Source organism: Pipistrellus hanaki (assembly GCF_964339955.1).
Source record: "Pipistrellus hanaki genome assembly, chromosome: 15".
Classification (NCBI taxonomy): Eukaryota; Metazoa; Chordata; class Mammalia; order Chiroptera; family Vespertilionidae; genus Pipistrellus; species Pipistrellus hanaki.
In genome coordinates this window covers 42382300-42405090 of record NC_140517.1, presented here as the reverse complement: position 1 = coordinate 42405090, position 22791 = coordinate 42382300, and the positions used below count along the sequence as shown (strand labels likewise).

General features: G+C 46.9%; 1 protein-coding gene across 1 annotated transcript; it reads left to right on the top strand.

Annotated features, from left to right (window-relative positions):
* LOC311609946 (uncharacterized protein) lies at window positions 1-19254 on the top strand. The gene is made up of 4 exons (XM_084860744.1): window positions 1-98; window positions 9706-9750; window positions 13279-13405; window positions 16273-19254. The coding sequence occupies exons 1-4, from the start codon at window positions 54-56 to the stop codon at window positions 18075-18077; spliced, it is 2022 nt and encodes a 673-aa protein (XP_084716870.1). The 5' UTR covers window positions 1-53; the 3' UTR covers window positions 18078-19254.
* The last annotated feature ends 3537 nt before the right edge of the window (window positions 19255-22791 follow it).

Genomic DNA, 22791 nt, shown 5'->3' with positions numbered 1-22791 from the left:
AGAGCCACTTCCGCTCCAGGCAGGGGGCGCTGCAGCCCTGGTTTCGCGGGGGGATGGTGCGGAGGACGCGGGCCGTTAGCGGTGCCTTCTGTCCGGAGGTGAGTGACGGGAGCCTCGGGCCTCCCCGGCCTGTCCGGGCGCGGGGCCTGGGCGCGGGGGCCTGGGGGCCGTCTCGCTCCGAGGAGTGGAAGCCGGTGCGCTGGTCTGGGCCTGCTCCTGGGCTGGAGGTGGGGGCCGGCGGGGGTCCTAGGGCTGAGGTCTCTGGGCCCGGTCCCCTCGCCTCCCTCCCTTCTGCTCGCCCTGCCGCCTCCTGACGGCACCTTTGAAGCGTTATTTCATGGCTCCATTGCTCCCACCTTAGCGTGCCTGCAGGGCATACTGGTGGCACTGGATGCGGACCGGCCAGCCACCCCCCAGCCAGCCAGGGTGTGGGTTCGTGGCTTCCTGAGGGAGGGTAGGAGGGAGGGAGGGGGATTGGCGGGGGGGGGGGTGGGGGGGGGTAGATTTCACAGCAGGATGGAGGTTATGTTAGGAATCTATTTATGAATGCTGCGGACCGTTAAGAGTTCAGGAGAAAGAAAATAAAAAATCCATGCCAGATACAAGGTGTGCTGGCTTCCTTTCTGCGGAGGGGTCTCAGCTGCTGTCCAGAGGCGGGGTTTTTAGGGGGCTGGGGGAGAGAGGTTCCTCGCTGGGGGTCTCATTAGAATATTCCTCAGCTTTCCAGCTGTGCCCTGTCAGGGTTGGGTCTCCACTGATAGGCCAGCGCCGGCCTGGGTCATTAGTCACTGCAGCCGGCCCTGCCTGGCCTCCTTGGCTTTGCAGCTTTTCTGGGCCTGGAGCTGAAGTACAACGGAATCCTGGATGTTCTCTCTAGAGAGGGAAGGTCAGGGGGGAGGGCTAACCCAGGAACGGCCCTCTTTCCACCTGGGTGACCTTCTCTATCTGGCTGTACATTGTGGTATCAGTTTTATCAACAAAAGAAAAACTCAAACTTATAGAGAATATACGTTTATGAGGCAAACTAGCAACAACTGTCAGGAAGCAAATCTCACCGGCTTGAGGTTTTGCTCCCGAGAACGGCAGTTTTTGCACCTTAATTACTGCATTACAACCAGGAGAAGATGCAGGTGGGTTGCATGAAGTGCCTTGGGGATGGATTGCGGAGGTGGGAGAAAGCAAGGCGGGAAACCAGTAAACAATAGACACGTCTTTTCATAGATGGGTACGGGATACCTACCAGTCAGCAATTAACCGGATAAAAATAACCATGGGATTTGTAGTCTCGGCTCTGGTGCATTGGCTGAACCCTGCCGGTCTGGAAAAAGGGAAGTTACCCTGGCATTTCAAAGGAATGTTACCTTAGAGACCCTGCTATGGTAAAGAGATTTTGTCAGGAGAGATTCTAGCCTAGCACAAGCCATAAAGTGCTTTTAGTTAAAAAGTTTTAATTTCAGCCCTAGCTGGTTTGGCTCTTTGAATAGAGCATCAGCCTGTGAACTGAAGGGTCCAGGTTTGATTCCAAGGACATGCCCATATTTCTGGCTTGATCCCCAGTAGGGGGTGTGCAGGAGGCAGCCGATCAATGATTCTCTGTAAGCATTGATGTTTCTTTTTTTAAAAAATATATATATTTTATTGATTTTTTACAGGGAGGAAGGGAGAGAGATGGAGAGCTAGAAACGTCAATGAGAGAGAAACATTGACCAGCTGCCTTCTGCACACCCCCCACCGGGGATGTGCCTGCAACCAATGTACATGCCCTTGACCGGAATCGAACCCGGGACCTTTCAGTCCGCAGACCGAGGCTCTACCACTGAGCCAAACCGGTTTTGGCAGCATTGATGTTTCTTTCTCTCCCCCCCCCCCCCCACTCTCTCTCTCCCCTCTTCTTCCTTCCTCTCTAAAATTAATAAAAACATACTTTTTTAAAGTTTTAATTTCAGCCGAAACTGGTTTGGCTCAGTGGTAGAGCGTTGGCCTGCGGACTGAAAGGTCCCAGGTTCGATTCCGGTCAGGGGCATGTGCATTGGTTGCGGGCACATCCCCGGTGGGGGGTGTGCAAGAGGCAGCTGGTCGATGTCTCTCTCATCGACGTTTCTAGCTCTCTATCTCTCTCCCTTCCTCTCTGTAAAAAAATCAATAAAATATATATATATATATATTTTTTTTTATTTATTTTTTTTTAAATAAGTTTTTATTTTTCATATTATTACAAATGTTCCTTCCCCCCCCCCCCCACCATTGCTCTCCTCCACCAGGTTCCCACCCCACCCTCTGCCCTTTCCCCTCTCCCCATTGTCCTCATCCATAGGTGCACAGTTTATGTTCAGTCTCTTCCCACGCCCCCCTCTCCCCTTTTCCCCAAGAATCGTCAGTTCACTCCCCTTCCATACCTCTGATTCTATTATATTCAACAGTTAATATTGTTCATCAGATTTTTTTAATTTCCTTGGTTTTTAGATTCACTTGTTGATAATTACGTATTTGTTGTTCATAATTTTTATCTTTGTTTACTTTCTCTTCTGAAAGAACCCCCTTCAGCAATTCATATAATTCTGGTTTGGTGGTGATGAACTCCTTTAGCTTTTTTTTATTAGTGAAGCTCTTTATCTGGCCTTCGATTCTGAGTGATAGCTTCGCTGGGTAGCTTATTTTTGGCTGTAGGTTCTTGCTATTCATCACCTTGTATATTTCTTGCCATTCCCTTCTGGCCTGCATGGTTTCTGTTGAGAAGTCAGCTGACAATCGTATAGGTGCTCCTTTATAAGTTACTACCTTCTTTGCTCTTGCTTCTTTTAATATTCTCTCTTTATCTTTTGCTCTTGGAATTTTAATAATGATGTGTCTCGGTGTGGTCCTCTTTGGATTCCTTTTGTTTGGAGTTCTGTGCACTTCCTGGACTTGTAAGTCAAATTCTTTCACCAGGTGGGGGAAGTTTTCTGTCACTATTTCTTTCAGTATGTTTTCGATATCTTGCTCTCTCTCATCTTCTGGAACCCCCATAATTCTGATGTTGGTTCGCTTGAAGTTGTCCCAGAGGTTTCTTACATTATCTTCAATTTTCTGGATTCTCTTGCCTTCTAGCTTCTGTGGAGGAGTGTCTTCTGGCTCTTTATGTTCCAAATCTTTGACTTGATTCTTGCGATCTTCCCTTCTGTTTTTAGGACTCTGTAGAATATTTTTTATTTCAGACAATGTATTCTTTATTTCTTGTTGTTCCCTTATCATTTCTTGATGGTCTCTTTTCATATCCTCATAGGCCTTATCCATCTTTTCTAGGAAATTCTTGAAAAACCTTATAAGCGTAGATTTGAACTCTATATCCAGACGCTTTTTGTCCTCCATTGCTTTCGTTTGTGATCTATTTTGTTGTCGCATTTCGCAGTTACAGATGGGACGGGGTTTCAGGGTGGAGCCTGCAGCTTTGGCTTCCGTCAGCCCCGCCCTATGCGGGTCCTTCAGTGCTCGCTGCGGCGCCTCTGAGAGAAAGGTGCCCTCGATTTTCGCCTGCTGCCAAACAGTCTATGCTCTCCCACAATGAGCCCGGTATTGGGGTTCAGTTCAGTTGGAAGTGGAGTTGGAGGTGGCGTTCACAGCAGTCTGGAGCCCCAGTCTCCTTCCCGTCAGGGCAATCCCGCGGCACAGCCGACCGTCCCTTCTCTGGGGGCAGTGTGCGCGCCTCCGGGACCTCCTTTCTCCGCTTCCCCGGGTTCCGACTTACAGCCCAGCTCCCTATGGCTGAGCCTGGTTCCCCGGGGTCTGGCCCAGAACGGGGGTTCAGAGCAGTCAGGGGCCCAGCACAGTCGGAGTGTTTATCTCCTTTCCGCTAGGGAACGCCCGCCAGGCACTCGGCCTCCCTCCTCTCCGGCTCCGTCCTCTCCGCGCGCGCCGCGTGTCTCCGTACCTTGCGCTTTTACAGCTCCTCCGCGCTTCCTTCTGGTTTTCTCCTTGCTTCTTGTTGTAGGATTTCCAGTCAGTCGACTTTCCTGTAGTTCTGGGTAATGTCCATTTTATATTTTAGTTGTATTTTATTAAAATTGTTGTGTGCGGCTGCGGCTAGTTGCCTACCCGAGCAGCCATCTTGGATCAAAATATATTTTTTAAAAATTAAAATTAAAAAAAATAAAGTTTTCATTTCAGACCCTCCCTTGTGGTTACTTTAGTCTCTGAGTCTGTAACGCTGCCACGTGGGCTCCCCTGAGCTTATCAGGTGAGCATGTGGCCCCTTCGGTGCAGTTTGTTGAGGTTTCTCTCTGTAACCCCATTCCACTTGCTGAGTTTCCCTCCCCTCCCCCTACTATCCACCTCGGAGTGCCTCCCTAGGAGGGGTGTTGTGAGGTTTAGGCGAAGTAAAAAGATATAAGGCTCAGATGTTATCAATCCACTAGAGCAGTGTTTCCCAACCTTCTCTCATGATGAGAATCACCTGGTGGAGTTGTTAAAACACAGATTCCTGAATCCCAACTAAGAAGTGCTAAACTAGAATTTTTGAGGACATATAGGTAAAATTGCATACCTAACTTAGTGCTCTGTATATAACATCTGTGTTAGAGCACTAGTTAAGTATACAATTTTACCTATATGTCCCCAAAAATTCTAGTTTAGCACTTCTTAGTTGGGATTCAGGAATCTGTGTTTTAACAACTCCACCAGGTGATTCTCATCATGAGAGAAGGTTGGGAAACACTGCACTAGAGGCCGATCCAGGAATTTGGTGAACGGGGTGCAGGTGGTTCCCCCTCAGCCCAGCCCGCTCCCTCTCCCATGTGGGACCCTCCGGGGATGTCCAACCCCCGGTTTAGACCCGATCCCAGTGAAGTCGGACATCCCTCTCACAATCTTGGACCACTGGCTCCTAATCACTCGACCGCCTGCCTGCCTGATCGCCCCTAACTGCTCCCCCTTGCCCTGCTGGCCTAATTGCCCCTCACTGTTTCTGTGTGCCAGCCTGGTCTCCCCTAGCTGCCCCCGCCCCAACCCACCACTGCCAGCCAGTTTACCCCCAACAGCCCCCCTGCCAACCTGGCCGCCCCCAACTGTATGCCCCCTTCCCCCCCTGCCGGCCTGGTTGACCCACACAGCTTGCTGTTCAGTTGTTTGGTCATCCCTCCCTAACCCCACTGCTGGCCTGGTCGTAGGCCGCCATCTTGTCAATTTGCATATTACCTCTTTATTATATAGAATTCTTTTTTTCTTTTTTTTTTATTGATTTATTACAGAGAGAAGAGAGAGGGATAGAGAGTTAGAAACATTGATGAGAGAATCACCGATCAGCTGCCTCTTGCACACCCCCTACTGGGGATGTGCCCACAACCAAGATACATGCCCTTGACTGGAATCGAACCCGGGACCTTTCAGTCTGCAGGCCGACACTCTATCCACTGAGCCAAACTGGTTTCGGCTATTATATAGAATTATTTCTGTTGGAGAAGCACTCATCCCTGGAAGCTTCTGTGATGAGCCTGAGCGCCAGCTGCAGCCCATGGCCCCCCTCTGCCCCGGGGGAGCGCAGCCCTTCCCGATTGCTAAGGACCCCCCACCCCCTTTGTGGAAGGAGGAAGTGGGTCCTCCCGGCTGGTGCCTGGAGGATGTCCTCTGTGACTCATCCTGGGCCAGACACACTTGTAATATCTTCCAGCCTCCTTCCTCTCAGCCTGACTTCTCAGAGCGGCGCAGAGGGGAGGAGGAGTGGCCCCTGGCCCCTGGGAACCTTGTCCCATCGTGTGTGTGTGTGTGTGTGTGTGTGTGTGTGTGTGTCCTTTCTGCTCTCAGTAGGAAGCAGACTTCCTTTGCTCATTAGCAAGTTTTTTTTCTTTCTATTGGACAAACGTTCAAGCATTTAAAGAGAGAAGGGGAACTTGGATGAGACAAGTGCTGATGAACGAGTAACAATATTTAACCTGTTGAGTGACAGGCTTCCATAGGTTTTATTTGCTTTAATTCGTTTAATCTCATAACAAAGAACGCTGGTAGGTGGAGCGTTTAAGGGAACAGGGAAGACACAGAACTGAGACTGTGAGCCCAGGCAGCCTGGTGCCGGACCTTCCTGCCATCCTCTCCTTCAGCCCTAAGCAACGGTAATTCCGGGGACTGAGGGAGGGAGGGTCATGGGAAATAATTTAGGACCTTAGGGCTCTTGAAGTCTGTGCTCATCTAATTAATTCCTTGTTTGTAACACGGCATTATGCTCACATTCTGACTATAGAGTTCGTGTGTGAGGATTTGAAAAATAGCTGAAGGAAGCCAAACATTATCCGTAATCCCAGGTGTAGCCATAGCGATAGGGACGTGAATGTGTTTCTCTTCAGTCGTTTCTGTGTGTCTTTATTTTTCCTTTGTCCTAGTCGTAGTGCTTTGGTCTCTTGTGATCCTGAACCTTTTCAAACACGAGTGGGGAGAAATAACATACCAGTGAATTCCCACGGAGCCAGCACAGCCTTCAAAGGCTGCCAACCCTTTGTCCATCTTGTGATATAGTCCTCCCCTCTCTTTACTTTTGCTTTGGTGTTTTATTGCCAGCTCCACACATGGAGTCCAGAGGGTGTGTGTTGGATTATTATAAATATACGGAGGGCAAGGGAGAGGAGACACGAATGATTCCCAAGTCCTCACCTGGTAACTAGGAGCTACATTCTATAGTTATGTTTCCTACCTGCTTCCTCTAGTGTGATATCAGCTTCATGGTGGCAGGTGAGACGCTGGGGTCCGGAGCGCGGCAGTGAAAGCGGAGGCGCTGGATTGTGTTTGCTCATTTGGAATTCAGTTTGCTCTTGGTCTCCCCCTGAGCTATCGGTGCCTATGTTGTGGGGATTGTGTCGTTCTTTTCAGCGGGCCCAGCGCTGTGACGAGGTTTGCAGAGGGAAGCTATTCAATAAGTGTGTGTGGCTGGTGCGTGTGTCCACGGGCAGCTGGACACCAGGGCCAGCAGCCCTGAGAGAGCGTGTTCTGGTTTCCTGGAGGCGGATTAGGGGATAAAACTATGAAAAGGATCCATATGGCCTTCCAACCGGTTTGGCTCAGTGGATAGAGCGTTGGCCTTCGGACCGAGAGGTCCCAGGTTCGATTCCGGTCAAGGGCATGTACCTTGGTTGTGGGCACAACCCCGGTGGGGGGTGTGCAGGAGGCAGCTGGTCGATGATTCTCTCTCATCAATGTTTCTAGCTCTCTATCCCTCTCCCTTCCTCTCTGTAAAAAATCAATAAAATTTATATATATTTTTTTTAAAGAAAAGGATCCATTGGGTATCTCTGGCCCTTTATCTCACTCACAAGTTCACTTACGGACGAATCCGGACAAGTGCATCATTTCTGTATCATTTATCATTACATGAGGTCAATGATAGTTAGCATTTCTTGGGAGCATATGATGAGTCAGACAGAATTTCCAGTGCTTTTGTGTATTAACTAATTTCTTCCTCAAAACAACATAGAGACGAGGCCCAGGAGGATAACTGATCTGCAAATGTGACTGGACTAGTAACTACAGCACTGGCACTGACACCCTCCCTCCCAAACAGCACCTCCCGTTTGTTCGTCTCCCTTTTTTCCTGCCGTATTTTTCTTCACAGTGTCTGGGACTGGCTGATACATTCTATTCATTCTGTAGTTATGTTTCTACCTGCCTCCTCTAGTGTGATATCAGCTTCATGGGACCAGGGATTTGAATGTGCCGGGCCCACGTTCAATAAGGATTTGTTGACTGGATGAGTTAATTCTGGGATTAGTAAGGAGGCTCTCAGCTAATGTGATACAGGATGTGTCTTTATCAGCTATAGATTCATTATTTTATTTATTATTTATTTTTAAAAAATATATTTTAAGTCATTCATTATTTTATTTATTATTTATTTTTTAAAATATATTTTATTGTGGTTTTTTTTTTTTTTTACAAAGAGGAAGAGAGAGGTATAGAGAGTTAGAAACATCCATCAGCGGCCTCTTGCACACCCCCTACTGGGGATGTGCCCACAACCCAGGTACATGCCCTTGACCGGAATTGAACCCGGGACCTTTCAGTCCGCAGGCCGACGCTCTATCCATTGAGCCAAGCCGGTTTTGGCTTATTTTATTTTTTAACAAATCTGTTTTGAGTGCCTGCTACATGCCAATGAACTGGAGAAAGTAGTGACCAGAACAATGGGGCTTCATTAAAAAGATGGATACATACAAGGAAGGTAAATGACAGCCTACAGGAGTAGTTAGAAAGGAGTGGCACTGACACAGAAAGGGAGGGAATGGGAGAGGGCCGGGAGTGGGGGGTGGGGGGTCCATGGAAGGACAATGAGGAGAAGGACATTTCAGTAAACACCTCGTGTGAGATCCATCAGAGCATCACTTTTGACATTAAATCAGTGGGCTTTGCCTTATGAAGCCCAGGATTGACCCTTTTATGCGTATGTCACTTTTACAGGTGACCTTGATGTTGTTTGAGCAACGCCGGTAAAATCAGAAACCCAGAGAGAGGCGTTGGGAAATGTAGGCCATCCTCTCCTCCCCCCATGTGGGAGCTACAGGCTCAGGATGGCTCAGCTCAGAGGAACCTCAGACACTGACCATCCCAGTCCTTCCGGCTGCCCAGGGAGTGTGCCTTTAGTCAGTCTTTGATCCCATGGGTTCTGAGTATTTATTCTACGCTAAAATCTAAGGATAGAAAGACGTGTTCATGATCTCCTGGTGGTGGGAGGCTTCTCAGAGTGGCTGGCAGGCAGCTACGCTAAAATCTAAGGATAGAAAGACGTGTTCATGATCTCCTGGTGGTGGGAGGCTTCTCAGAGTGGCTGGCAGGCAGCAGGCAGGAGAGCAGGGGCTGGCAGGTGGCTGGCTAGCCAGGCGCCCCAGGCCCCACCTGCTTGCTCTCTCTCGCTTAATACTGTGACGTGTCAGGTCTCCTTGCAAAGCTCCATTACGGAGCAGAGCAGGGGAGGGCAGCCACCGGAAGAGGCAGAGCCAGGGAACTGGGCCTTAAGGATGGGTATTGCTTCAAAGGCTTTGAGAGGTGGATGCATTGCTCTCTCCCGACTAGACTGCTTCTGCCTGAGGTAGGAAGGCCCATGAACATGAGTAGCTATCAGGTATTGCATGCTTATTTGAATTATTTTTTTTAAATATTTTTATTGATTTTTTACAGAGAGGAAGGGAGAGGGACAGAGAGTTAGAAACATCAGTGAGAGAGAAACATCGACCAGCTGCCTCCTGCACACTCCCTACTGGGGATGTGCCCGCAACCAAGGCACATGCCCTTGACCAGAATCGAACCTGGGACCCTTCAGTCTGCATGCTGACGCTCTATCCACTGAGCCACACCGGTTTCGGCTTATTTGAATTATTGACAAAGCTGTGAGCTGGATAACGGTGCTATCCGCACGTGACAGATGTGGAACAGGCACAAAGAGCTAGTGGGTGGGAAGGATCAATAGTGGGGTCCTGGCGATAGGCCCCACCCAGGCCTTCGGCCCCTGAGTCTGTTTCCATTGTCATGGCCAGTACATCCCAGCGCCCTTCATTCCCACGGTACCCGGATGGGAGTGCTGACCCTTGGAGCGTCAGGGACTCTGTGCTGGCCTTACTGCGTGGCACCGGGCCCCTGGCTGAGAGGCACTGCTGTGGGCCACAGGAGGGTCCCTTTAAAATTCACACAGCGGCCCCGTGTGCCAGGGCCCGCGTCTCACGGCTTCTCTCTCCTTTGCCTCCTCTGCCTTCCCAGGGTTCCGTGCTTCTCCAGGAGCAGGACGAAATGGCCACGCCCCAGGTGAGTGGAGTTTTGATTTGATCTCTTAAAGGTCTCTTCTCAGAGGTTAGACACAGCATCTTCCTCTCCCTTGGGGAGGATGGAAGACAGGTGTGTGTTATGTGCCTGTAACCAGCTGGCCTTTTATGTGGGTTCTGTTTTTGTTTTTGTTTTATTTTACCATCTTCATTTCACAAATAAACGGTGCACAGATTCATAGATATAAAAAAAAAAAAGTTTTAAAAGCCACATTACTACACTGCTACGTCAGCTGTTTTCCCCTATGCTCTATCCGACATAATAAAACCCTGATATGCAAATTGACCGAACGGTGGAACAACTAGTCGCTATGATGCTCACTGACCATCAGAGGGCAGACGCTCAGCGCAGGAGCTCCCACAGGAGCTGGGCTCGGGGCTGGAGAGCACAGTGGTGGGCGGGAGCCTCTGCAGCAGGCTGAGGACCCCCGGGGGATGTCCGACCGGAAGCCAGCCGGCAGACATCCCTGAGGGGCCCAGACTGCCAGAGGGTGCAGCCTCACCTTGCTCCTAATATCGGAGAGAAGGCATTACCTGATGGGTTTTTGTAGATGCCTTTGTTGGGGTTGGGAAGTTTCTACTTGGAGTTTTTATCATGAATGAGTGTCTCATTTTGTAAAACTCCATTTCTATTTATGCTCAGATGGTTGTGTGGTCCATTGGTTCAGTTTCTTTTTTTTTTTTTTTTAAATATATTTTATTTTTTAAAAATATATTTTATTGATTTTTTTACATAAAGGAAGGGAGAGAGATAGAGAGCTAGAAACGTCGATTAGAGAGAAACATCGACCAGCTGCCTCCTGCACACCCCCCACCAGGGATGTGCCCGCAACCAAGGTACATGCCCTTGACCGGAATCAAACCTGGGACCTTTCAGTCCGCAGGCCGATGCTCTATCCACTGAGCCAAACCGGTTTCGGCCAGTTTGATTCCTTTGAGCCTTATTTTTAGCTTTGTTAGGATGAGTCTAGAGTGACCTTTATCCTAGAGCAGTGGTCGGCAAACCGCGGCTCGCGAGCCACATGCGGCTCTTCGGCCCCTTGAGTGTTTGCCAAAGGCCAGCTTAGGAGTGCCCTAATTAAGCCAATAGCAGTGTACCTACCTGTATAGTTTTAAGTTTAAAAAATGTGGCTCTCAAAACAAATTTCAATCGTCGTACTGGGATATTTGGCTCTGTTGACGAATGAGCTTGCCGACCCCTGACCTAGAGCAATGATTCTCAAATTCCGAGGGTGTGCCCCACCATGGACACGTGGCCATTCTGTAGAGATTTCTCACTGTCATGACTAGAGGGGTGGGTACCACTGGCAATTACTAGACAGAAGCAGGGGATGCTGCAGAACGTCCTGCCATGTCCAGGACAACCCCACCCCCGCCACAGCAAACAGGTGTCCATGCAGGAGTGTTGGCTGAGATCCTCCCTTCCAGAGACAGCTTAGCCTTTTCACTAAAGCTGGTCCTGCCGAAACCGGTTTGGCTCAGTGGTAGAGCGTCGGCCTGCGGACTGAAAGGTCCCAGGTTTGATTCCGGTCAAGGGCATGTACCTTGGTTGCGGGCACATCGCCGGTCAGGGGTGTGCAAGAGGCGGCTGGTCGATGTTTCTCTCTCATCGACGTTTCTAGCTCTCTCTCCCTCTCCCTTCCTCTCTGTAAAATATCAATAATAAATAAGTAAATAAATAAATAAATAAATAAAGCAAGCTGGTCCTGCAGGGGCTGCTGCTGAAGGTCCCTAGTACCAGTGAGGGCTTTCCACATTGCTGTTTGGAATCCACCTCTGAGTCCTCCTGGGCTCTGGGCACCCTTCAGCCCATGGCTCCCCCGCCGCTCCGGGCGGCCTGTGCTTCCCCAGCCTGTGCCCGCTCCGGTCCGTCTCGGGGCGGGCTCACAGGGGTGCAGGGTGCCTGTGCGGTCCGAGTGCTCCTCCTCCGCACGGCTCCCTCCTCCTGGAGCTCCGCCCGGGATCTCCAGCTCCTGTGGCCTCCCCGTTCTCGGATGGCTGCCTCCGAGTCCGAGTCCGAGAGGCTGTGCGAGGCTCCCCCGTCCTGCACCTGCAGCTCAGACATTATCTACAGGCAGCCCGGCCCGCGGGGGTGGTTGAGCATCAACCTAGGAACCAAGAGGTCACAGTTCGATTCCTGGTCAGGGCACATGCTTGGGTTGCAGGTTTAATCCCCAGGGTGTGTAGGAGGCAGCTATGAATGATTCTCTTACGTCATTGATGTTCCCCTCTCTCTCTCTCTCTCTCTCTCTCTCTCTCTCTCTCTCTCTCTCTCTCTCTTCTCTCTCTCTCTCTCTCTCTCTCTCTCTCTCTCTCTCTCTCTCTCCCTCTCACTCCCTCTCACTCCCTCTCACTCCCTCTCTCTTTCTTTCTCTCTCTCCCTCTCCCTCTCCCTTCTCTGAAATCAATAAAACATTTTTTAAATTATATATAAGCAGAAATTGACAGCGATCATAGGGCTCATCTCACTTGTTTCCTTGATCTCAGGGATTAAAGGAGTGTGCTTCAATGTTGAAAACAGTTCATATATTTTGTCCTTGTGTTTCCTACTTACTTGTGAGAAGAGGGAATGTTCAGCACCAGTTTCCCTGTTCTAGCCAGAATCAGGAGTTTCTCTCCTCTGCATTTTAAAAAGTATATTTTATTGATTTTTTACAGAGAGGGAGAGTTAGAAACGTTGATGAGAGAGAAACATCAATCAGCTGCCTCCTGCACACCCCTACTGGGGATGTGCCCGCAACCAAGGTATATGCCCCTGATCGAAATTGAACCTGGGACCCTTGAGTCCACAGGCCAACTCTCTATCCACTGAGCCAAACCAGTTAGGGCTCTTTCCCCTGCATTTTTAATGACTACATCATATTTCAATAAATTAATGTTTCTTTTCTTTCTTTTTTTTTTTTTTTAAAAAAAAATATATCTTATTGATTTTTTACAGAAAGGAGAGAGAGGGATAGAGAGCCAGAAACATTGATAAGAGAGATCAGCTGCCTCCTGCACACCCCCTACCGGGGATGCGCCCGCAACCAAGGCACATGCCCTTGACCGGAATCGAACCTGGGATCTTTCAGTCCGCAGGCCGACGTTCTATCCACTGAGCCAAACCGGTTTCGGCAAATTAATGTTTCTTAAAAAGTTTCCTCTTTCTATGTATTTATGTGGGTTAAGGTTTCTGTGTATTTTTTTTTCCACATAAAGGTTTAGTTTATTCATCCTCTTATGAAACCCCTGCACCATCACTGCAGGTAAAGTCTCGGGGGAATCTTTCCTTCCTACTCACAGGTGACACCAAGTAAACTAAACGGGTTGTTTGTAATCGCACACCCTTTGGACGGGGAAATCAGTGTATGACACTGACATGCCGGGTTGAGAAGAGGGGGAAGGTCCTTAAAGTAGACTCAGGGCCGGCAGAATCCAGGACAGCTTCCCCCGTCCCCTCTGCCCCTCGGGGCTGCCCTCTCCCCGTGGCCGCTGGTCGTAAAGCCGAGGTTTCCTGTGTTCGGGGCCGTAGGAGGCGGTGACCTTCCAGGACGTGGCTGTGGTCTTCACGGAGGAGGAGCTGGGGCTGCTGGACGCTGCCCAGAGGAAGCTGTACCGGGACGTGACGCTGGAGAACCTCCGGAACCTGGTCTCCGTGGGTGAGGACGGGGCCCTGTGACGGAACGTCAGCTCCCAGGAGCACTTTGATTTCAAATGTTTAAGACTTTGGGACTTCTGAAATGTGCCCCAAACCTGGGATCTCAGTTTCCCAAGTCCTGTGAGATACCCTGTCTGTACCTTTCCTTCTTTTTGAAAATTGCAGTAGCGACACCTTGGCGGGGTTTAAAATCAGTGGGTGAGTCACATCTCTATTGTAGTGAACAAAGCAGAACCAAGGCAGCACCGCTCCCTGTCGGAACCTCAGTGACTGTAACCAGGATCAGAGTAGATCCTGGTGAGCAGTGGCCCATCCGCTTGCCCAGTGATATCCTCCCTGCCTACCACCCTCCCCCCTCCCTCCCCTCCCCTTCACTTCCTTCTTCCTTCATTCATCTCCCCCCCCCCACACACACATATATTTTTATGGCTTTCATAGAGGAAGGAAGAGGGAGAGAGAGAGGAAGAAAACCACTGATTTTCTGTTCCCCTTGTTGAGGCATTCAGTGGTTGATTCTTGCATGTGTCCTCACCAAGATTCAAACCCACAACTGTGGTGTATTGAGCTACCCAGGCAGGGCTGCTTTGCCTTCTTGAACAGATCTTTACTATTATTTTTAAATTTGGGGCTAACATTTTATTGAAATACGAGAGGCCCGGTGCACAAAATTTGTGCCCTTGGGGGAGGACACTCGGGCCAGCCTGCACCCTCTCACACTCCGAGACTCCTCGGGGATGTCCATCAGTCGGGCATCCTGAACTCTGCTGCAGGAGCAGGAGAGGCTCCCACCAATGCCACTGCCCTCGCCAGCTGTGAGCCCCCGTGGGAGCACTCTGACCACCAGGGGGCAGATCCTAAATCGAGGGTCTGCACCCAGGTGGTCTGTACATGTCATAGCAACCAGTCATTCTACCGTTTGGATTTGCTTGTTAGCCTTTTATTATATATGATATACAGAAAACTGCATAGGTTATAAACTTATGCCTCCGTGAATTTTCGGGGACTGAAATGACTTATTGGTTTAACTTCTTTTTATTGAGGTAACATTTCCATATGTACATCTAAGCACTCGATTTGATGAATTTTGACAAACGGATACACCTCTCAGGAAGCTGAACAAATCTTATAGCATATTCAACTCCATCTCCCTTATTAAACATTCTTTTTGGCCCTGGCCGGTTTGGCTCAGTGGATAGAGCGTCGGCCTGTGGACTGAAAGGTCCCAGGTTCGATTCCAGTCAGGGGCACATGCCCTGGTTCCAGGCTCAATCCCTGGTAGAGGGCATGCAGGAGTCAGTGGTTCAGTGGTTATTCTCATCATTGATGTTTCTATTTCTCTCTCCCTCTTCCTACCTGTCTGAAAACAATTAAAAAAAAAAAAAAATATATATATATATATATATATATATATATATATATATATATATATATATATATATATATATATATATATTAAAAAGCTCTTCTTGGCAACATCAAAATATCCCAAGATTTTACATTTTATCCATCTAGTTGCCCTGTTCCACCCATGAAGAATGTCCTGACAGGTCTGTTTTCCCTCCACAGGTACACAAACTAAAGGGTTTCTTCTCCCTTATAAACAAAAGCTCACTGAGAATGGTGGTAGTTGGATCTCATTGTTTTCACTCCTCCTGGAGATAGCTCACAAGTGGAGGGAGAAACAGTGTGGCGAAATGATTATCTCAGAACATTACTACTCTTCTGATGAATTTCTAACCTAATTATCATTTTCATGGTACTTGTATACCTGTATCACAAACTACTCTTAAACTCAGCAGCTTACAACAACAAGCATCTATAATAATAAAAGTGTAATATGCTAATTAGACCGGACAGCCGAACAACCTTCCAGATGTCCTTCCAGGCAACTTTCCAAACGAAGCCAAGGCTGCGAGGGCTGAGCCCCTTGCACAAAATTTTGTGCATCAGGCCTCTAGTTTATTTATACTTCTGTGAGTCAAGAATCTGGAGGAAGCATAATTGTATGAAATGGGTCAGGATCTCATAAAGTTTCTGTCAAGGAATCCAGCAGAGCTTTGGGCTTTTGAAGGCTTAATGGGACCGACGTATTGAGTTCCCAGATGGACTCATTTACATGGTTGTTGACAGAAGGTCTCAGTTCCTTGCCATGGCCTCTCCCTTGAGCTCCTGAGCGACATAACATGGCAGCTGGTTTCCCCCAGCTGCTTACACCTGAGAGACTGGAAGGCAGAAACCACAGTGTCTTCTATGACCTAACCTTGGAAGTGACGGCCTTTCACTTCTGCCATATTCTATTGCCTTCACAGACCAATCCCGATGCATTGTGGGAAGGGATTTGATAGGATATGGACGTCAGGAGGCGGGATCATTGGGAACCATCTGTATGTTGGCTACCAGGGCACCTTCTCATATGTGCAAATACATATGTACAAAGCATGGAAGATAATATTAGCCATTTACATTTATCATAAAATTCAGCCAAAGTAAGTGGCAACAGTTATAGGATTTTTACTCCCATGAGATGTGACAGTTATGGGGATGAATTTTCTAGCTTCTTCCAGTTATAATGTTCCCCAATTGAATATTACATATTTTCCCTTTTGCTGAGAAAATCCCTTATCTATAGCCACGTATTTCTCATTTTGACCTCATATCTAAGTCTTGTTCCAAACAATTCTCCTTAACACTTAGCAGCTAGGTGCCTATTCATCACATCGTTGTTTTCATAGGCATGTAAAAGCCAATGACAATCTCCAGCTGATTCAATATGGTCTCCCAAAGTAGTTGAACTGAGAAATATTTTAATCTTTGAGCAGACATTTGTTTGTCTTCATTTTCATTTCTGAATTCTCTTTATCCTTCCAGGACACTGGAATCAAAATGAGATAGAAACTCTTCAAGAAGTTGGGTTAAGGTATCTTTTCCATGAAGACCCTGTGTGCTGGCAAATATGGGAACAGCTTATAAGTAAGTTAACCAGAAGCCAAGACAGGATAAAAAATCTGCAAGGCAAGATGTCTGATTTGTCCAAAGAAGGTGATTCCTCCTTTCATTTGTGGGCTGGAGAATCGACTCACGTTTCTGAAGATGAGAACTGTGCCATAAAGTTTCCAGGGAAAGTTAAAAGTTCTAATAGTATCAAAAGTCAAGAGTTTCCAGTTAAGACCAACAGGAATTTCTGGAAGAAAATGTACCTCAGAGAGTCACAGAATTATCAGAAGAGGTGCCAGCAGAATGATGGAAGATGTAAACTGTACAAGTGTGATCATTGTGATGTGAGAAGGACCTCTCACAACCACGAGGATGATCAGGAAGGACAGAAAGGTGTGAAGTCCTGTAGCCACAAGAATTGTGGAGAAGACTTCATGAAGAAATCACTCCATCATAGTGTGATCAGCTCAGGAAAGCAAACCTCTGATGAGAATAGAAAAGGCCGTGGGTCCAGTCCTGAAGTTCGTCAGGAGTTGCACCTAGAAGCAGAACCCCATATTTGTAGTGAGTGTGGGGAGGGTGTCAGTTATAGTTCAGTGCTTTGCACTCGTCAGAGTGTTCCCATAGAAGAGAAATGCAGTAGGAATGATGAGGGTGGTGAGGGCGTTGGTGAAAACGCACATTTGCAAATTCATCAGAGAGTCAACACGGGAGAGAAACCCTACAAATGTGGTGTTTGTGGGAAGGGCTTAAGTCGGAGTTCCTATCTGCAAGCCCATGAGCGAGTCCACACAAGAGACACACCCTACACGTGTGCCGCGTGTGGTAAGTGCTTCAGTCGGAGTTCACAGCTTCAAGTCCATCAGCGAGTCCACACCGGAGAGAAACCCTACAGTTGTGCTGTGTGTGGTAAGAGCTTCAGTCACACCTCAACTCTTCAGTCTCATCAACGAATCCACACCGGAGAAAAACCCTACAAGTGCGCTGTGTGTGGGAAGGGCTTCAGTCAGAGTTCACTTCTTCAAGACCATCAGCGAGTCCACACGGGAGACGCACTGTACAGATGTGCTGTGTGTGGGAAGAGCTTCGGTCGGAGCGCACATCTTCACGACCATCAGCGAGTCCACACGGGAGAGAAGCCCTACAAATGTTCCGTGTGTGATAAGAGCTTCAGTCGGAGTTCAAATCTTCAAGTTCACCAGCGAGTCCACACTGGAGAGAAACCCTACCGATGCGGTGAGTGTGGGGACAGCTTCAGCTGGAACTCCCAGCTTCAGTACCATCAGCGTGTGCACACTGGCGAGAAAACCTACAAATGCGATGAGTGTGGGAAAGGCTTCATGTGGAGCTCGTGTCTTCATGCCCACCAGAGGATCCACACAGGAGAGAAACCCTTCAACTGTGCCGAGTGTGGGAAGAGCTTCAGTCGAATCTCAAGTCTCCAAGCTCATCAGCGCGTCCACACGAGGGAGAAACCCTACAAATGCGCCGCGTGTGGGAAGAGCTTCAGTTGGGGTTCACATCTCCAAGACCATGAGCGAGTCCACACGGGAGAGAAGCCCTACAAATGCACCGTGTGTGGGAAGAGCTTCAGACGGAGTTCACATCTCCAAGACCATGAGCGAGTCCACACCGGAGAGAAGCCCTACAAATGTGCTGTGTGTGGGAAAGGCTTCAGTCGGAGTTCACATCTGCAAGCCCATCAGCGGATCCACGGAAGAGACAAACCCTACACATGAGCTGTGTGGGAAGAGCGTCAGTTGGAGGTGACCTCTTCAACACCATGAGCGAGCCCACACTGCCAAGAAGCCCTACTGATGTGAAGAGTGTGGGAAAGGCTTTATGAACGACTCGTGTCTTCATGGTCATCAGAGGATCCACACGGGAGCAAAACCCTACAAAATGCGTGTGGAAGATCTTCAGTCAGATCTCAAGTCTTCAAGCTCGTCAGCAAGTTCACACTGGGAAGAAGCCATGGGAATGTGAGACATGTGGTACGGGCTTTAGGAACATCTTCCCACACTTCACGTCTTCAGGAACATCAAGTGCACCATGGGGAAAAATCCTGCAGATGTGCTGTGTGAGGGACAGGCTTCAGTCAGACCTCGAGTCTTCAGGTTCATCATAGTACATATAATGGAGATACGTCCACTACAAGTGATGAGGGTGATAAAAGTGTTCTTCAGAACTTAGACTTGGAGCAGATAATCTACACTGCAGAGAAAGTTGTGTTTTAAGAATTTAGGCATGAGTTGGGTTTTGGTGGTTTTTTGTGTGTATGTTTTTTTTTTTTGTTTTTTTTTTTTTTGTTTTTTTCAATCATCTGTATCCCATTGGAAGAGACCTCTTTTGTACATGAATGGTCAGTATTCTAGCAGAGCTTAAAATGTCAGTTCTTAAGAGAATGCACCCCAGAGAAACCCTGTAAGTGTAGTTCTGTTTGTTTGTCAGAAACTCTACTTTCCCTAAAATCTACACAGGAAAGAGGTCTTAAAAATAAAGAAGATCGGGACCTTAGCAATGATGAAACGATGGAAATCCACGTCCATGAGAATGTAAGTTCCATGGGGTCAGGAAGTTTACTTACTGCTGAATGACTGTGACCTCAAACCACTGCCGAACAGATCGAAGGTGCCTGGAAATGTCTAACTTGATGAGGAAGAATACCTGTTATAAATAGAATAACTGCCGAGACCGGTTTGGCTCAATGGATAGAGCGTCTGCTTGGAGACGGAAAGGTCCCGGGTTCGATTCCAGTCAAGGGCATGTACCTTGGTTGCGGGCATATCCCCAGTGGGGGGTGTGCAAGAGGCAGCTGGTCGATGACTCTCTCTCATCAATGTTTCTAACTCTCTATCTCTCTCCCTTCCTCTCTGTACAAAATCAATAAAATATATTAAAAAAATAAAATAAATAGAATAACTACTTGAAAATTTTAATGAGTTCAACCCCAATTAGTTATAATTGTGCTAGGAAAGGGTTTTTGTAAGAAACCGTAGATATTAATTCAAGCAAATGATCACTTACTAGAAATACACAAAATCGTGCAATGTGCAGTTTGAATGTAAGATTTTTGTAATTGGCTCCTGACCTGTGCTCAGCTTTACTTTTCAAGCAGTGATGGATGGAAGTGTGTATCTTATCATTTAAGACATTCTCGGTGCCATGTATCATCTGGAGTTAACAGCATACATTTCCCTTATTTTGTGACAGGAGCAGACAGCATGAAAACAGGAACACTTGATTTTAATTCCCTACAGCTTCATTAGAAAGAGGTATAGATGGGGAACATATCAGAACAGGACTTTGGATGTGGAACTAGGCTTTTGAGGCGCACTGCACTCTTGGTACCGCCCAGTACTTCTCAGGTGCCTCCGTGGAGTTTAGGTTTGCTTGCTTAAACAGGTGTATGTTTACTAGAGGTAGGGGATGGTCTCCCACAATTACTTTTCTTGGACCTTAACTTCCAGGCACTGGATTAACTTCCAGGCACTGGATGCTTACGATCCACGATATATCAAGTTTTATGTTGGCCCCATCAGAAATCCGGGGCCAGTGATGCTCAGCTTTGTCCTTGGACAAAGACAGTAGGGTGGCCTGCCAGAGCTCAGGGTGGTTTGTGTCAGGACAGTTTCAATTGTAAGAAATAGAAAGCCAAGACGAACAGCGGAAACCAAAGGAGGCTTTGTCAGTGTGCCTAAAGCAGGACGGGTGGGTGAGGGCGAGGCCTGGCTGAGATGATCTGGGTCAATTCTTCTGTGGCTCTCTCACCTCCTCCCTTCCGGTTGAGTTGATTTCCACATTTTCTCACTCCAGCCCGCTAATAGGAGATTTATTTAAAGAACCAACGTCCTGTTAACCTTAGGACAATCCCGTTTCCAAATACTTCGAAAGCAGTTGTTTCCGAACCTCCATTGTCCCTTTCAGACCCGTACAGACGTGACGTTTTCCCCTAATTATATCATATGCAAACACAAGTATTTATAGAGTTACACAAGTATTTATACGTGAGTTGCGATTTGCCATTTTAATGTATTCAGTATTTTGGAGGTTCTTAAAATATTATTTTCAGAGTAAATTTGACTTTTAAAATTTTCCTGAGTTTTGAACAAGTAAAATAATTTGAAGCACTAATACAAACAATTCCACTGATACACATAAATAATATATTTTTATTTTACTGATTTTTTACAGAGTGGAAATTATTTTTAAAAATTAAAATTTTTTTTTTTTTTTAATTTGAGAAAGAGTGAGGGAGATCAATTTGTTGTTCCATCTCTCTATGCTCTTACTGGTTGGCTCCTGTATATGCCTCGACCATGTACTACACACAACCATGAGTGGAGTATGGGGACAACACTCAAACCCATCAAGCTATCCAGCAGGGCTATTTTCTTTTAAATATTTTTCTAATTTCTCTTGCATCACCTTCTTTGATCCATGGGTCATTTATAAGTATTTTGTTTAATTTCCAATGTCTAGAGATGTTTCTGTTTCCTTTCTGCTATTGGTTTCTAGTTAATTCTTTTGTGCTCTGAAAGTATGTTATATGATTTTAATTATTTTAAATTCATGGAGGTTTGTTCTGTCTTGGTGACTGTTACATGTGTCCTTCAAAAGAATGTCTGTTCTGTTGTCATTTTCATTGTCACCAGGTGGAATATTCTACATAAATGTCAATTATATCGAGTTGGTTGATGGCATAGTTCAGCTTCTCTGTATCTTTGCTGACAGTCTGCCTAATAATTCTGTATATTACTGAAAGAAGAATATTGAGGTCTCCATATATAATTGTGGATTTGTCTATTTCTCCTTTCATATTTACCAACTTTTTCTTTTAACTATTTTGAAATTCTCTTGTTAGGTGTTTACACGTTTAGAATTGTGTTCACTTAATGAATTGATCCTGTATCATTATAAAATTTATCATTGGTAATTTTCTTTACTCTGAAGTTTACTATGTCTTAAGACACAAGACATTGCAAAAAAAACAATGTACTCACAAGTACCCTTCCCACCATTGTACATTTCTGGCCTTAAAACCAGGAATTGGCATTGACACAATGTTGCCAGCTAAACTACAAATCTTTGTTTTCACCCACTTTTTAATTGAAATTTCTATTGAGATCAGGTTGACATACAGTTGTAAGACTTAACAAAGACATATATCTTGTACACTCTGCCCGCTTTCCCCAAATGGTAACATTTTGCATATTACAAGCAAGGCATTATCATTTATACAACCCACTGATCTCAATCATATTTCTTTAGTTTCACTTGTACTCAGTCGTGAATTAAGTGCCGTACAATTTTATCACCTGTGTAGATTCATGTACCCACCACGACAGTCAAGATATTGACAATTCTTGCCCATTTGTAACCACACTTACCTTCCTGCCCCTCCTCACCCCACCCCTAACCCGCTCTGCCCATTGATCTGTTGTCCATTTCTATGATTTTGTCATTTCTGGAATGTTACATAAATAGAATCTTGCCACATTAAACCTTTTGAATTGGCTACCCCCACCTCAAAATTCTCTGGCTATTCATCCCAATTGTATGTAGTCTGCCCATTTTATTACTGAGTAGTATTTTATGGTGTGTACGTGTCACGGTTTGATTAGACCCTTACCTGTTGAAGGACGTTCGTGCTGGTTGTATTTCTGGCTGTTACAGATAAAGCTGCCGTGAGCATGTGTGTGTCGGTTTCCGTGTGGACATGGGTTTCCTTTTCTCTGGGTGCACGTCCAGAGGTGCAGATGCTGAGTCAGAGGCCAGATGATAGCTGCATATTTTCATCAAGTGTTTGCATGCACTGTGTGTGTGTGTGTGCATGTACATGTATGTGCGCATGTGTGCTAGTATGTGACTATGAAATGTTATCCCTTGTGTAGATTTTGGTAACTGACTATAATCAGAATTCAGAACTGGCCCACCTGGGTCCCCCCTTTGAACTAGTCAGATCCTCCAACCCTACCCACTAAATATGTGCTCTCTTACTAGAACATTGCCTGTTAAAAATAGAGCTGCTATGGCCGAAGCCTGTTTGGCTCAGTGGATAGAGTATCGGTCTGCGGACTGAAAGGTCCCAGGTTCGATTCCGGTCAAGGGCATGTACCTTGGTTGTGGGCACATCCCCGGTAGGGGGTGTGCAAGAGGCAGCTGGTCGATGTTTCTCTCTCATCAACGTTTCTAGCTCTCTCTCTCTCTCTCCCTTCCTCTCTGTAAAAAAAAATCAATAAAATATATTTTTTTAAAAATAGAGCTGCTATGAACATTTGTCTGTAGGCTTCTGTGTGGATGCATTTTCATTTCTACAGGATGAATCCCCAGGTGCACGATGTCCAGATCATAAGGTAGTTGTATGTTTAGTTTTGTTTTTTTTTAAGATTCCCAAACTCTTTTCTGGAGCGACTGTACAGTTTCACGCCTGCCAGTAACTTGTAAGAGATG

What these genes read in the sequence shown, in the direction of transcription:
- LOC311609946 (XM_084860744.1), top strand. Translation starts at nt 54, where the DNA reads ATGGTGCGGAGGACGCGGGCCGTTAGCGGTGCCTTCTGTCCGGAG. An exon ending in GCGGTGCCTTCTGTCCGGAG is followed by an intron (nt 99 to 9,705) that starts GTGAGTGACGGG and finishes CTGCCTTCCCAG; the next exon opens with GGTTCCGTGCTTCTCCAGGA. An exon ending in ACGAAATGGCCACGCCCCAG is followed by an intron (nt 9,751 to 13,278) that starts GTGAGTGGAGTT and finishes TCGGGGCCGTAG; the next exon opens with GAGGCGGTGACCTTCCAGGA.